Source organism: Microchirus variegatus (genome assembly GCF_963457635.1).
Source record: "Microchirus variegatus genome assembly, chromosome: 18".
Classification (NCBI taxonomy): Eukaryota; Metazoa; Chordata; class Actinopteri; order Pleuronectiformes; family Soleidae; genus Microchirus; species Microchirus variegatus.
Window position 1 is genome coordinate 10224239 of NC_139819.1, and position 15410 is coordinate 10239648.

At 43.2% G+C, this 15410-nt stretch overlaps 1 protein-coding gene across 1 annotated transcript in view; it reads right to left on the bottom strand.

Moving 5' to 3' along the window:
- Positions 1–15410, bottom strand: part of ptch1 (patched 1) — a gene marked incomplete at its 5' end in the record, with an annotated part of 43777 nt that overhangs the window by 1441 nt on the left and 26926 nt on the right. Inside the window, 7 exons of the mRNA XM_083905169.1 lie at positions 57–156; positions 3660–3802; positions 3941–4078; positions 6890–7170; positions 8834–9017; positions 13285–13427; positions 14733–15042. Of these exons, the coding sequence (XP_083761295.1) occupies positions 57–156; positions 3660–3802; positions 3941–4078; positions 6890–7170; positions 8834–9017; positions 13285–13427; positions 14733–15042 (1299 nt within the window). The remainder of the gene's footprint in view (positions 1–56; positions 157–3659; positions 3803–3940; positions 4079–6889; positions 7171–8833; positions 9018–13284; positions 13428–14732; positions 15043–15410) is intronic.

Below are 15410 nucleotides of genomic sequence, written 5' to 3' on the forward strand. Positions count from 1 at the left end.
GCTCACAACGCCACAACAAAAAGTCACGTAGCTGTAGCTTTAATTTGGTTTCTTACCTCTGGATAAGGCCCAAAGTATGATAATAATACTGGGAGGAGGACCAATCCATTCAGGACACCCAAGACTGTGAGGATGGCCAACACAGCAAAGAAGTACCTGCAATAAAACACACAAAAAATCAGATTAATGTGAGGGATAATGGATATTAATTCACCGTGTCAGTTACATGCAAAAGAACAACACAGGCAGACATGTTGTGAAACAAATTACGCACCCAGACAAGAGAAATACTAAAAACCACAGATGTTTAGACGCATGCCTGAAATAATCACTCAACAAAGACACACACACATATGTATATATATATATAAACCCCCCCACAGCAGAGCAGCATGCACTTCAGATTTGACGAGCAAAACACAAAATATACCTTTCATGTTTCTCAGTCCTGCTTAAAGAGGGTTAGTCTTAAAGAAGCCGCAGCAGAGAGAAAAGAAAGGGTAACCATAATTAGCCAGAGCTGGTTAATTCAAAGGCTCAGGAGGAAAGAAAAAAAAAAGAAGGGGAGGTTATTAGGAGCGAGGGTACTCTTTCTTGGGTGTGTGGTATATAAGCAAACATGGGAGAAAACAAAGCAGGGAGGAATGTGAAAGGAGGGGTGCAAGGGGTAAATGAGGGTAAAAGCGGGGGTGAGGGGGTGTTGGGGTGTGAGGGTGGGGTTGCACAAGAGGACAGGGGCCTCTCTCTCTCTCCTCTCCAGCTCTAAAAACGAGAGAGGGAGAGGCAAACAAATGAAGCGAAGGGTATAGAATTTAAGCAATTTAGTCTAGGAAGAAGAGAGAGGGGACCCTCAGAGTGCCACCCCTCCCTGGCCTCTCTCTCTCCCTCTCTTTTATTTCTTTTTCTCTCTTCTCTCTGACTCACTTTTTTCCTCTCCCTTCTTTACAGCTAAGCCCCTGTGAAATTCCCGGCCACTCCACAATCCCCTCAGTCTAATTAAATCTCCAGCGTATCAGGTAAGATCCGCCAATCTCCACTCTATCACCCCCCAACAACCCCTCCTTCTCCAATCCAGCTTCCTCCTTTAAGAAAGGCTTTCCTGCTCACTACATTCTCTAATGGAAGCTCTGAGGTTATCAGCGACGTTCTGATGAACCATTAACCCCTTCCCCTTAATTGGTTGACGTTGCTGTGCATGTGTATATGTGTGTGTGTTTGTACAGGAGTGAGGTAAATAATGACCAACTGGACATCAGACGGGGAATAGAGCCATTGTACAACCACAGGTGATGAGGACCAGGCTTTGTCTAGCCAGCATGGGTGGCCTCACTTCTCTTGTGAAGCCAACAATGAGAAGACCAAGCTGTTAGTAAGTTGTTTTTTTCAGACGACTGTTGAGGGAAAATAAGGCTGTCTTCATCTGCCTGTTTTTGTGTGCATTTTCAGTGGTCACATTCAGAAACTGACATTTCGGAAAAGTCTAACCCATTAACACCTAAGAATTTTTGCTTTTTGTGCTGCAAGTGCTTTTGCCCATTTCCCCCAGAATAACTGGCAGTTAATTACACTTTACTGCATGTCAACAATTTAAAATTATGAAAAACAAAAGGTTTTGTCACGAAAAAAAACCCACTGTAGTTGTACACGAACACCAGATTCTGTGTGTTAACTTTGAAATTGAACAGCAGAAAACTTTAAAATGACATTCAATGTCTCTCAATGTTCAAAAACAGGTCAAAAATGGAAACTATGTTCAGGTGTTTTTCCAACATGCTCATCTCTGGTGACAAGTGACTGTAATAAACACACTTTGATTATTCTATAATATTTTATACAATTATAAAAATTTATCTAAAAGTATAATTATTTTATCTATTTGTGACACATTTCACTTGGGAACCAGGCTACTCATATGAGCTAATGATTGTGTCAAAAAATGTTTTGCATTTGGCTTTTAGCTTACTACCAATTTGCATTAAGCTTTGTATTACTAGAATAGTGGTACTATTTTTGAAAAATGGTGCTTCCCAATCTCAGTTTCCCCTGAGTTGATAAATATATTCATTTTTTGACACATTCTGGGAATGAGGTCCCACCCCCCTATGTGTGGGTCTAAAAAGTGCAGAATTAGGTTAGCAGTTTCAAGCCTCGGAAGATATTTCTCGAGGTTAGGAAGCACAATTTTTCTATAATACTACCCCTACTCCAATAATACAAAGCTCAATGGTAATCGGTAGTAAGTATTCCTTTAAACTTTGTGCAAGACAAATAGAATCTCAGTGTTCCACTTAAATAATTCCGTAAAGACCAACGCACATTTTATCAGTGCACATGGTAATTACAAAGCAAAACATCTTCCCTGTGGTTCCCCTAACCATAGAAGTCAGGATGGGTAAATGCCACATTCATATGTGTAGCTGCACATGCACGCGTGCAGCCCACATACCAGGCCGAGTGCCCTGCTCGGCTGTTTAGAGTGAAAACATTCACAGCACTGATGGGGAAAGTCAGGGAAACATTTCTTTCGGCGCAAGCAGAAAAATACGAGCTGGGCCTGTTGTTATTGCACAGTCTTGGGGCGCTGCTTTGTTTGCTCAGACAACAGCAAAACCTTTAAATGGAGGCCCGGGACTGAGCCAGAAACCAGAGCTCCACCACTGGAGGTGAAGAGAGAAGGTCTATAGGCCTCCCTGTGTTTGTGTGTGTATGTGTGTCTGTTTGCATGAGTCTCACTTAAGTGTGTGTGTATGTGTGTGCTCCAACTGGCAAGCACACCATCGTTGACCCCCATGATTACAAGGTCAGGGAGCAGGTTGGGGTGTGTATGTGTGTGGTTTGTAGATGAGGGGGGATATGTGCGATCGTGTGGTTGTTGTGCACGTGACACAAGTGTGTGTGATATCAGTTCTCCCTTTTCTTAAAGGAACAGGTCAAACATCTACATGTAGCCACGTAATAGACCATAAGAGGCTTAACATCATTCACTGAGCTCAGTGGAAACTTCTCATACGTCTTCAGGCACGAGAACATACAGAATCGTTCATTTTTTCTCCCCTGTATGGCAGCTGGTGGTTACCTTTCCATCTGATACTTACAAGAGCACGCACTCGCACACACACACACAAAAGGAGCCACCGACGCAGAGCCCCCACGGTGTGTCGGCTTTAATTTCCACTTCTCCTGTCTTTCCACTACTGCCCCCCACCCAGTTACTCCTTCCCATGCTTATAAATGTCTAAGTAAAGGCAGTAAAACTAGCTGGAGGAGATTACAAAAGCCAGAGGACTTTCCTGTTCTCTCTTTCACTCCCTCCGCCTCTTACCTCCTGACCTTCAACTCTTCCATCTTTTCCCGCAGTTTCCCCTAAAATGTCATGCATGAGGGACATTAAGGCAAGGGAAGAGGTGGATGAAAGAAAAGAAAGATAAGTTTTTTTTTAGTTTTTTTGGGGGATCGAGCCCCGAAAAGTGGAAAGGTATGCCAGTGATAGCTGGCTGAAAAGGGGGCGGGGTTTACAAAGACTGAGTATGGAATGGTGATATGGGTGGAAGACAAGGAAAAGGGGAAGACTGTGATCTTCATGCATAATTTGCGTCTCTAGTGAGACATAAACACTGATGCCACACAATAACATTTGTGAGCACAATCCTTTGACTCACCTGACAATAAAGTCGAATTCAGAGCCTGCGAGCATCAGGACACCTAACAGAGTGGAAAAGGCTCCGTCGAGCACTGGAGCAAACATGTACTCCAGTGCCAGCACTGCCCGCTTGTGTCGATCCCCTATGGCAGTCAGGAACGCCTACAAAACAACACATTCATGTCTTTTTATCAAGGAGTTCACTTTTTCATCATCACTTATATTATGGGGGACTATAATAGCATTTAACATTTGTAAACATATTTAAATATTTAAGATTAGATTGTTGTGTATGCCTACCAGGGCCACGTGGACTGTGAACTCCACTCCGATGCCGACAGAGGCGATGAGAATCACCACGGGGACGGCGCTCAGCTTGATTCCCATCAGCCCCATGAAGCCAAACAGCTCCACAGTCATGAGAGACAGCACCAACACCTGAAAGGAGAAGGTGATTTTTTTCATTATTACAAAGACAATGACTGTCTTTATTGAGTGTCTGTAAAGCAAATTCTCCTACTGTTCACTCGTGCTTACTGCTTACTGCTACCAAAGGTGGTAGTGTGAGCAGAAACAGGCACCATTTTATTCTTCTGTACAGCACTGTGGTTGCTTTTAAATTGATTTACAAATAAAGTTGGATTGGAGGAGGAAATAAAGTACAAAAGAAGAGCAGATTCCTGCTGTGAGGCTGCAGAAGCCGACTTCTATCAGAACAGATAAGAAAATGCAAATCCTCTAACGCGATGCACATTTTCCAGATGGCAGCGCTGTATATGGGTGATCCGCTATGGTAACCCCGGACTTTGAATGTATAAGACAGATAATACAAAAAAGATGATATGTGGGAGAGTCTCTGCCCTACAGATGTGTTAAGTAGTAACCACATGTGTGCGCATGTGTTTGTGTGCGCTCATGTGTTTCTGTGTGTGTGCTTGTATGAAGGTTTCAGTAGAGTGGGACAGGAGCTCGGAGTAAATGCCATTATCAGCTGACAGGTGTCAGGTTACACAGGGCCCAGATCCTTTGAAGAGGGTTGAGGTGGGCAGGAGTGGAGAGAGGGGAGGGAGTGAGGAAGCTGAGTATCCCCATACGGGGTATAAAGGCCACATTATACTTCTCCGACTGCGTATGCGTTATCCGTCTGCGTCACCACGGAGACGCCTCGAGCATTTATACTTCTGCGTCGTGGTGACGGACACTCGCTGCAATTTCCCGCCCGATCAGTAGGGGTCGCTGCGCAAGGTTGTTGTGCTTCTGGCTACAGTGAGCAATGGCGTCCGAGAAAGAAAGACTGTTGTTGTTGAAAAAGTGGCCGTTTCTCACTTTTCTGTGTCACGGAACGCAGTTTTAAGATAATTTGAGGCGAGAAATTGGCCATTTAGAGTCTAAACATGTGCTGTGTGTGTTAAGATATGACGTATTTATAGTTCGGCAGCGGCGTTATCGGCGGGGATCAGCTCCGCCTCTGTCAGGACGCCCGGAGCGCACCGAGAGCCGGCACAGAGCAGCTTAGCTCAGCCTGTCCTGAGGACCAATCGCAGCTATTGCCGTCTCCGTAGTCCCTTGACGGAGTGACGGACACTTAAAAAATATTTCGTGCAGACGGAGACTACGCAGAGGCTCTTCGACAGGTTCTGCGTCGACGCAGAGGACTCTGCGTAGCTACGCAGAGCACTTTACGCAGGAGTATAAATTGGGCTTAAGTGTGTACCGTTTGAGTGTGTAGCTCTTCTTAGACCTTTGGTGATTTGAACACAAGTTGACTGTATACTAAAATATTTAGTCTTGACTTGACTATTTTAATCTTTTTAGCTCTTAGTAGACTATGAACTTCTACATATTATTTGGACCCGTATTTCTTTGTTTGAGTTGGGTTAGTGTAGGGCTAATCCTGACCCAATCTGATGTCATCAAGTGTGAACCCAAAATAATTGACTGAAATGATTAAGGATGAATTGAAAGATTCCAAGTTTAAAAAAGGACTCTGTCTGGGAGTAAGATGGATTTCAGGTCAAACAGCTAAGAGGGTTTGAGAGGGCTTAAGGTTGAGGTTTTGACATTGTGGGGCTGGCGGTGGTCTGGTCCTGGACAGACCAAATGGTTAAACTTGACGCCTCTCCATAACTTGTCCTTTGATCTCGCTAGTAAAGCCGGAAGGATGAACGCAGGATTCCCTCCTCCTCCGTTTAAGGGCTCAGGTGGCCTGGCCACTGCCTGTCGTAAAAATACAACCCACTGGAGAGAAAAACCAGAGCACTATGTGTTTGTGTCTCTGTGTGAATTATGTACCTGCGTGTTTACATGTTCATACTGCAAGTGTGCAAGTATATACACATCTGTGTATCTGCCAAAAGTGTGTGTGTAAAAATCTGTGTTTACGTGTATCCTTGGAAAACTTGTGACAGGAAGGGGGTAAGAGGAGTGTGGATGAAAATAAAATCCAAACTTTTTATAGGTTTAGAGTGGGGAGCAAGTTGCCCAAGCAACTTTATGTCCCTTCCCCATTAATTTCAGCTTTGGTGTCTGGGAGTGATGGCCTAGACTAAACAGACTGGTCCCTAACAAAACAGCACAAGATAAACACTGGTGACTGGGGCTACAATAACACAGTGGCCCTGTATCCTTTCTGACTCTCCCCAAGATGCCTTCTGGACCACACATGAAAAATCATAGAGGAAAGGAGGAGGAGAGCAGGAAAAAAAGATTTAAGAACAGAATATTGGGGTGTTTTGTGTCCTTTTAAGGAGTTTGCGACACACTCTATTAACCTATCCAACCAGCAAGCTGTTATACGTATCTAACGTACACTACTGTGCACAAAGCTTAACTTTTTTGATAGTTAAGACTTCAGTGTATTGATAGATGCTCAATACACTGTGGCGTCGAAAAATGTTTTATCTCACAACTTATATATGTTTCTGGTAACACTTTAGATTAGGGAACACATATTCACCATTAACCAGGTGCTTATTAACATATATAAGTAGCATACTAGCCCTTTATTAGTAATCATTAAGCACGTATTAACACCTTATTCTACCTTTATTACGACATGAATTAAGATTTTTCCGACATACGGTGCTAATATGTGCTTAATATTTACTAATAAAGGGCTAGTATGCTACTTCTATGCATGTTAGTAAGCACCTAGTTAATGGTGAATACTGTATGGTTATTATAGAATTTCTAAAACAACGGATGGCCTTCTGTATAGTACTGCAAGAATTAGCTTTATCAAACACTTACGATGATACCGGCAGTCCATGGGTTGAGCAAGAAGAGGGCACACACCAGGAAGGTACAGGCGAGCACCAGGCTGATGGACAGCAGGAGCCAGTGGCGCAGACTAACATACTGTTCCCAGAACAGGAAAGGGTAACCATTGGGGTAGGAGGGCAGGCCTTGGCGGCTGTAGTTGCTGCAAATCGCCCTCACGCTTTCGATGGCCTCCACAAATTGTGGTGTCTCGCGGAGCCCGTTGAGGTAGAAGGGGAACTGTGCGTATTCGATAGGCTCGGCAGCCGGGACTGGAAGAAAGGGATAATGAGAAGTTAAACTTAAAACTTAAATCAACACATAATTTTTCCTTCATGCAGCAGCTGAGTGGCATTTTTCATGTTCAAAAACTGTTGTTTTTGTCTTATGTATATGATGCATATTATTTTAACTGAGCTGTTTTTCTCCCTTGCCATAGTTATTTCTATCTCAATGGACTTCCTGGTTAAATACGGATTAAATAACTAAAGGCACTAATGAAGAAACTGGGTAAACTATCAACGGCAACAATGACATCTGCAGATGATATTTGTCTACTCTGATTAAAAAGCATTATGGCCTGATTATTAAGAGTATCTGCAGAAATAATTTACTCTCTTCAGGGCCAAACCACCAACATGAAGGCTCTCCTCCCTAATCCAACTTTGTTCCAAGAGTTGCTACATATGTGGGCAAATGTGTGTGGCAGGGGGTGGGCAGAGCACAGAGAAACAGAGCTCCATTGACTCAAAACCCAGCCAGTCTGTGGCCCGGTTTGGCTAATGAGGGCCTATCAGTCCTAGACACAGCAGCGTGTCAGTGCTAACGTTGATTCACCATAATTACAATGTCAGAATCACCACCATTTCCACGCCCTGAACGTACCACCGCCACATGAAGCATAACATATGTGCATAAACACGCATACCTGCCTGTCATTCCGCTGTGAAGTCACCTTTGGAGCTAACAAAACAGTGTGTGCATTCAGATTTTTTGTTTGCAGTGGTATTAATAGCACATTGCTGCATAAATGTTACTGGTGTTGGTGTGAGTGTGCATATTCCACAGCTCCAACATGGCCAGAAATGCACACTTGCTAACATGGTTTGGCCCGTTACAACATCCAACTATACATTTTTGAGCAGAAGTTGGCTTTCGGCCAACACCAATCTGCTTCAGGGAGCTCCCATACAGCCAAGCACTTCACGCTGCTTATCCAATCATATCCACCACCCCCTGGTAAAGGACTTCCTGCTTGTTATCCAATTGTGCCTCCCACCCAAACCCAGTCTCTCCTTGTTATCCAATCACTTTCCATCCCCCATGGAGCACTTCCTGACTTGTACCAAATCACAGGCTGGAATCAAACATCAACATGAATGCACCTTTTTATGTGAATTTACTGTCTGTGTGTGTGGTAAGGAAAATGAGAACAGGGTGTGTAGCGCTTGGGTTCACTGGGTTTTAATAAGATTTGTGTGTGTTTGTGTGCGAGATGCTCGGGCCCCATAGTAGCCAGGATTATAGCATTCACCACAGGCACCATTAAAGGAACCACAGTGAGCCATGTCTTGGTACTCAGTTGTGCAACCTGAGCTCACACACATACACGCACACCACACACACACACACTACAGTAAAGTCTACTACCCCTCTTAAAGCTAATAGGCAGAAAAGGAGCAATAACTCATCTACAAGAAGTAAACACTGCTCATATGTAGCAGACATCTTATGGAAAATCACAGAGCAGAAAGCCAGAAAGTCCCACGGAGGTTTAATGTAATGTGTTCAGATGTACCAGGTAGCAGGCCTAAATACTTTCTGTAACGCTTCATTTGTTGGAGCAAACAACTTTATTATTGAAATTTCCTAAACCTGCGCGAGGGGAAAAACTCCATTACACTCTCTCTCTTTTAGCCATATTTTGTTACTTACTGCTGAGGCGTGTCTCAGGCATGGAGTCGGTACGGTCGTGGAGCCACTCGGGAGGGTGTGGCCTAATGTTGGCCTGTGAGGCAGCGTACGCCACGGGATCATTGCTGACCCAGGCAGTCAGGTAGATGTAAAAAGCCCCAGGGTTGATGATTCCATCTGCATCAACAAGCCTCTGACGAGTCAACTAAAATAGGATAGAAGAGATGAATTGAATGATCATTACAATTATTAAAGTACATGTGGTAATATCATGTAAAATCCATATTCCCAATGTAATAGCTTAGTGTAAGGATGTAATAGTGTGATAAAACAAATAAAAACAGATGGATTTACTTTTTTAAACCCTGAATATGAAAAGGGAATAACTAGTGAATGGAAAAAGGTGCCAGTTTAAGTCCAAAAATGAGGTGGAGCCTTCATAGGAAATCATAATGCAACCATAAAATATACATTGGACACGAAAAGGTATTGTAAAAATAAGACATGTTGAAGCAAAACACTGTACAGGTGAGGCGACCACAGACGTGCTTATTTATACACATGCAAAGACCCGAGCAGAGTCAAATATTAGCCGCTCTGCCTTTCCAACCAAAGAAAAATCAACAAGTCAAACACTGGTCGTCTTTCTGAGCAGTTTTCCCGTACTCCTCCTCATCACCACTTCCCAGAATTATCATGCCACATTAAAACATGGAAAATGTTGAATCAGCTTCTCTCTTTACATACAGTGGATATTGGCTGGCTAACTTCAGGGCCAATGTCTTGACCACTCTGCATAAATTTACGATAGAAGCCTTGCAGCACTTTTCTTTTTAAGAAGCAGCCGCTGCTGATGAATGTACTACCAAGTTAGGAATGTACTAACGTCTTGGGTGATCCTGTCACAGCAAGTGCATTAGTTTCGAACCTAGTATGAGAATGCATGTCTACTTGAGATCGGATCGAACTATGATTGTAGACTTCAGTGGTTTTAAACAGTTTATGAAAGACGACAAAATAGTTTTCAAATTAAATCAAGGATTTTTAACGTTTAGAATAATGAAAATGTTCAAAGATTTGTTTGACTGTGGTCAGTAAATATGAATGCTGTCCTCATACTTTATGCTCCCATGTGGAAGCAGGGTAATCTAGCTTAGCATCACTACCTCCTGAGAGGTAAAACCATTACAGCACACTACTCTGTCACTCTCCTTTCGAGGAACTATAAATCCCTTCTTCGTGGAGGCAGGGAGAGTTTTTGGGGGTGAAGCTGGACTCAGGGGGTTAGGTAGATGAAGGAAGGAGAAGGGTTTTTTTTGATGGGGGGGGAGGGGGTGATAGGGAGAGAAAAATTGCTTGAGTTAGTGTAACAATAAAAAAATTGGCTGGAGTCCCTGAGCACGTCTGTGTGCAGTTAACCTGGTTGTTAACACTGAAGGAAATGCCACCCAGCAAATGGAGTAGAGCTATAAAAATAACACAACATCTGTACAAATGTTGCTCACACTTGCTTCTCCTGACCCCTACGGGTACCCAGAATGCCAGGCGCCACAGACCAACCAGAAACTAGAGAAGAAAAGAGTCCTTGATAGCATTAGTGTGGCCTGCCTTAGTGCTTTCAAAGTTTCCAACTCCCCCATTTTTTTCCTCTATAACCACCTACTTTCACTTTCCTAACCTGTATCTTTTTATTGCCTTATTTACAAACCACAGACACACACACACCTCTTTTAAACCAACATATGTGGGTAAATGCAGGTTTTTTTTTTAAACAAAGGGAATCAACTCCTTTCCCAGTGCTTTACTCTAGAGTAGAGTAAAAATGTCTTTTCCACTGTATTTTTCGAGGGAGTCGTGTTTGGTGTGGCAAACATGCCATAAACAATAAACATGCATCACCATGGAGCGCACTGACAATGTCAGTGCTTACACTTTTAAATCTTTCACTTCAGTCTCTAAACATTGTGGTAGTAAAGCGAGACACTCGCCCACAAAAAAATCCAGAAGTGAATTCTACTCCTCTAAAAAACCTGGTCGTTCAGCAGTTAGACAAGACTTTCTACCCCCACCCACTCCTGTGCTGCCGCTGTATACCAATACACCCCTTCACCCCTTTCACGCAACAAGCCTCTGGCAGCCTCTGTTGGTCATGTTGGCAAGTGTATGTGTGGAAGCACAAACATACAGACACACAGAGCCACTAAAACAATATTAAACATTTGAGGACCACTGGCCTAAAACAAAGCATCAACCGTTTAAAAAACCCTGTGTGTCAAAAAGCAATGGCCAGCAAAAATGTCTAATATTTGTACCGGTCCTCACAGAGATACGAATCCAAAAAAAGAACACACGTGCACAAACTAACACAATTCAATCAGCTTCCATATGAGTTGTGTTCCAGGCCATAAGGAAGGAATGTCACCACCAGCACAGAGAGCAATGTTAGCAGTGACAGATCAAAGCAAGAACACCTCTGCATGGATCCATGGAGTGGCATATCAAAATAAAACATCTAGCTCTGCAATTTGCCAAGGTCGGAAAAGGATCTGGTCCTCATTTTGAGGCTCAAAAAAAGCAGCTACTGCCTCTAAGTGCACACGCAACAGACAAAAGCAGAGCACGTACATAACACACACAGAGCTTCCTCAAAGAAACCACGTGTTTCAGCTCCCCTCATTCAAAGAGGACACAGCAGTGGAGCGTGTAGGGAGGTAAACGTGGGGTGGAGGGGTGGGAGGGGGGGGCGGAGGGAGACAGAGTGTGGGCGTGCAAATGAGAGAGAGCTGGAGAATGCTGGATTCCAGAGGATCTGGATTGAATTTAACAGCAGGATACGCAACAACTGTATGTCTTCAAGCTGTCATGGGAAGCACAGGCAGCTCTGCTGGTGGCTCCCACGCCTCGCAGCGTACACAGTTCCCCTCACATGCACAGGAAGTGATGTCACAAGGTGGCACGCTCTTCCTGCTTCCTGTTGGCTAGTGGAGTCGGAGGAGCACATTATGACAACACAGAGATGCTATACGTACAAAAAATGTGTTGAAATTGACATTTTGTGTTTGGTGGTTTGACCAAAGAATCCTGGGCAATAATTTTGTTTTTTTTATATACTGCAGTTCCTTATCTTGTGTTTTCCCAGTTTCCTGCCAAAGAATGCAGCCATGCATACATGTTGTTTTTTGGTGGGTGTACCAAACTAAAAGCAGCATGCAATGCCCTGTTGAGTTTCCGAATTTTTCCCGACATATTTCTTCTCATTCCCTTCTCACTTGGTCATAATCAACTCCTTGGCGTCTTTCTCCCACGATGGAAGGTGAAGACTGGATAGTGATCTTCCACTAAAATCCTTTCTGAATTTGTGTGATTGGCGGATGTCAAACACCCTTCCTGTGCCACACAGAAGACAGAGCTGGAACTTTGGAATCTTAAAGAAACCTATGTCAAAGACCTCATTTGTACTTTTTAAGTACTTTTCATGAAGTGAATAATTTCTATTAACTTCCCACTTCTTTTAAACGTTCTCCTTTCAACACATAGACTCTGTGTGAAAAGAACTGTCACTGATGTTAATATGCAGCAAATTAACATTTCTCTGACACACCAGTATTCCCAGAGGTTCGATTCATTCTGCGCTTTATTCAGTGAGGCCAACAACAAGCTCAATTCATCATGTATCAAATATGCAAATGCGCTGTAAATTTTTATTATAAATCCGCTGCTTTGTGATTTCGGTCCATTTGATGTTTGAAATATTCGTTCCCATGCACGCCGCTGCAGAACACTGGCTAATTATTTATAAACCCATTGGGGCCTGCAAGAATTTCTCTGTTGTGGAGTAAGTTCTTTCTTACTGTGAACTGTGGCTGGAATCACTGACAGTGTGTCAGAATAAAAGGCTTAATGCTAAGGAGATTCAGCACAGCCGCCCCCCTCCCCCCCTCCCCATACATGCACATCAGACGCACACGGAATAAATGGTTTAAATGAAGAAGTAATAGGTTTTTCAGAGGCAGACTGCAGCCCCAGTGAGAGCTTTAAATTCCTCAACTTGGTAAAGTCATCACAGAGAGAAGATGAAGACAGACAGACCGACAGCGAGAGAGAGAGGGACTTAAAAGACGAATACAAAGAGTTTTTAAGCTGGATGTGGCTTTTCCAGAACAAATCATATAAAACAAATACAGACATACTGTACTCGGGATGTCACAATAACAGAAATGTGGTAGTAGGTGCGTACCAATGCCACTGAACTCCCACGATTCTTGTGATGTGAATTCTGGGTGCAAATCCAGATGTCTGAGTTAAAGGAGTTCCTACTTTTACTCAATGGACACAATTTAAATATGAATTATTATTTGCCTTTTATGGTCCAAACCACAAGGCATTTCCACTATTACCATCTATAGTTTGATGTTCGTCTATCACACTTATAGACTCGAAATAACAGATATGGACTTAAATTCTGAACGTACCAAGTTGAAGTTGATGGGCTTTTCTCTGCGTCCTGTCTGCACCAAAAGCTTGTATGCCAGGACGCCATCATCAGAACCATTCCTGTAACTGTTTAACGTGATGCGACCGGCCTCCCAGTCCTTGTCAAATGCCTGCTGAAGCCCTGAAGGAAACCACAACAAGACAGATTGGTTAGATATGGATGTTTAAAGAGGTTAAATGCCCTTGCTTTCTTCATTTCTCCCCCCCAACCCCGTGACACGCTCAAAATGCACAGTTGACAAGAAGACACACAACACGTAATAACCCAGCACAGGCCAATGCAGTACAAGAGAATATAACACAACAATCTAACCCTATAATAAGCCTGATGGATGAATATGATAACCCGTTCACTCTAAACCACCAAACAAGACTTCAAAAGCCTAAAATAGGCTGCTTTTGATTCAGAGCAATCATTAGGGAATATATGAGTAACACATGTCTTTTTTTCTATATAACTCTCTAATCCATATGTGTAACGCTCCCCTCCTCTCAGCTCTCCCCCAAGGCCCATGCTGTGGTCCGTCTGTGGGAGATGTTGTTTTGGGTCTCTTGCTTGGCCTGTCTGGCTCCAATTTGTCCCACCATTGCAGAGAGCAATATCAGACACAGTTCTTTCTCTCTCCCAGTCTCTCACCCACACACACTCTCTGTGTGGTTCCCAGGCGGCTCACTCGCACACAGACACACAATGTGTTCTGTCATTAGTAGCACGTCAGTGAGTAAAAATGAGCCCAGGCTTGAACTGAGCTGACATGTGGACGGTAATGTTCTTGTTTCAGCCGGTTTTCATGATTCCAAGGCTCTGCCAGTGTTACGTATACAACCACGAGCCCATCCCTAGGTGGAATTCTGCTGTGATACAGAATTATTATTAAGTTCCATATACATTTTAAATCTTTAAATATAAATAAACACAGTGCCAACCTGTGATGCCAACATTATCTCCAACTATTTCCACGACCACAGGTTCTCACACAATCTATATTGCCAAAGTAAAAAAAAAACATGGTCTCCCACTTAATCCTCCTCCATCAAGCCCACTTATGGAAGACACAAGTGATTTTAATCAGCTACTGTCAATGTCCATTTTGCAATCCCACCTACTTCTGAACTCCAGCCCAACATCTTGTTTCTTGTAGATTCATGTCAAAACACAGCAGAAAATTATGACCTCAAAACTGGCTCACGAGAAACTAAATTATTTCCATGCCTTAGCTACTCTGGATGGTGATATCAAATGAGGTATCGTGAACAAAAATCACCTCTCACGTCCTTTTATGTGATTTAACAATGTCAACGATGTCAATAACAACCAATCAGGAGTGTGTTTCTACATCTGACTCACTTTATTGTCAATACCTGACAAGATGTTGGACCAAATCTATTTTAACTCTATTATATAAAGTATGATTGTTAATCTTACCCTGAAGCCAGTCCCTGAAGTAGTGAAGCCACATATAGGGCAGCTCCCCATCGTCCTCCTTCAGCACATAGCGAACAGTGTGGAACCTCTGGTGAAGCTGGTGCAGCAGGAGTTGGATGTGGGCGTAGTCGGCCCACTGTGTCACCACGTACATGTTGTAGAAGGAGAAGAACTTGAACTGGGCACCGATGAAGTCATACTCGCTGGTCTCTCTGGGCACGATGTCGGTCAACTCCAGGCCGTCTCTTACTTGGGTGGTCCCGTACAAACTGACTCCCAGCAGGCAGAGGAACAGCACAATTACAACCACCTGGAAACAGAAAATAATAATCAGACATTTGTAAAGCAAAATAAGTCCAATCAAGCCTAATCACATATTTCAAGGCAAATCTGCCTCGGCCCTACTCTCAAAATAAACTTTGAGACATTATTTGCATAGTGTTGCATCAAGCCACATATTTTTGAATGAAAGCAAACATATAGATGAACAATCTATAACAAGAATAGTCGGTGGGAATTCCTCACAAAGTCATCAAAACAAAGTGCACATTTAAAATAGCGCGAAGGAAGGCACTTGTCTGTTTGTGTTTCTTGCCCAATCAGAATTTCATTGTAGCAAAGTTGCTATGATGTCCATAAAATAAGAAAATGAGAGCCAGGTTGTGAGAAAAAAAACAG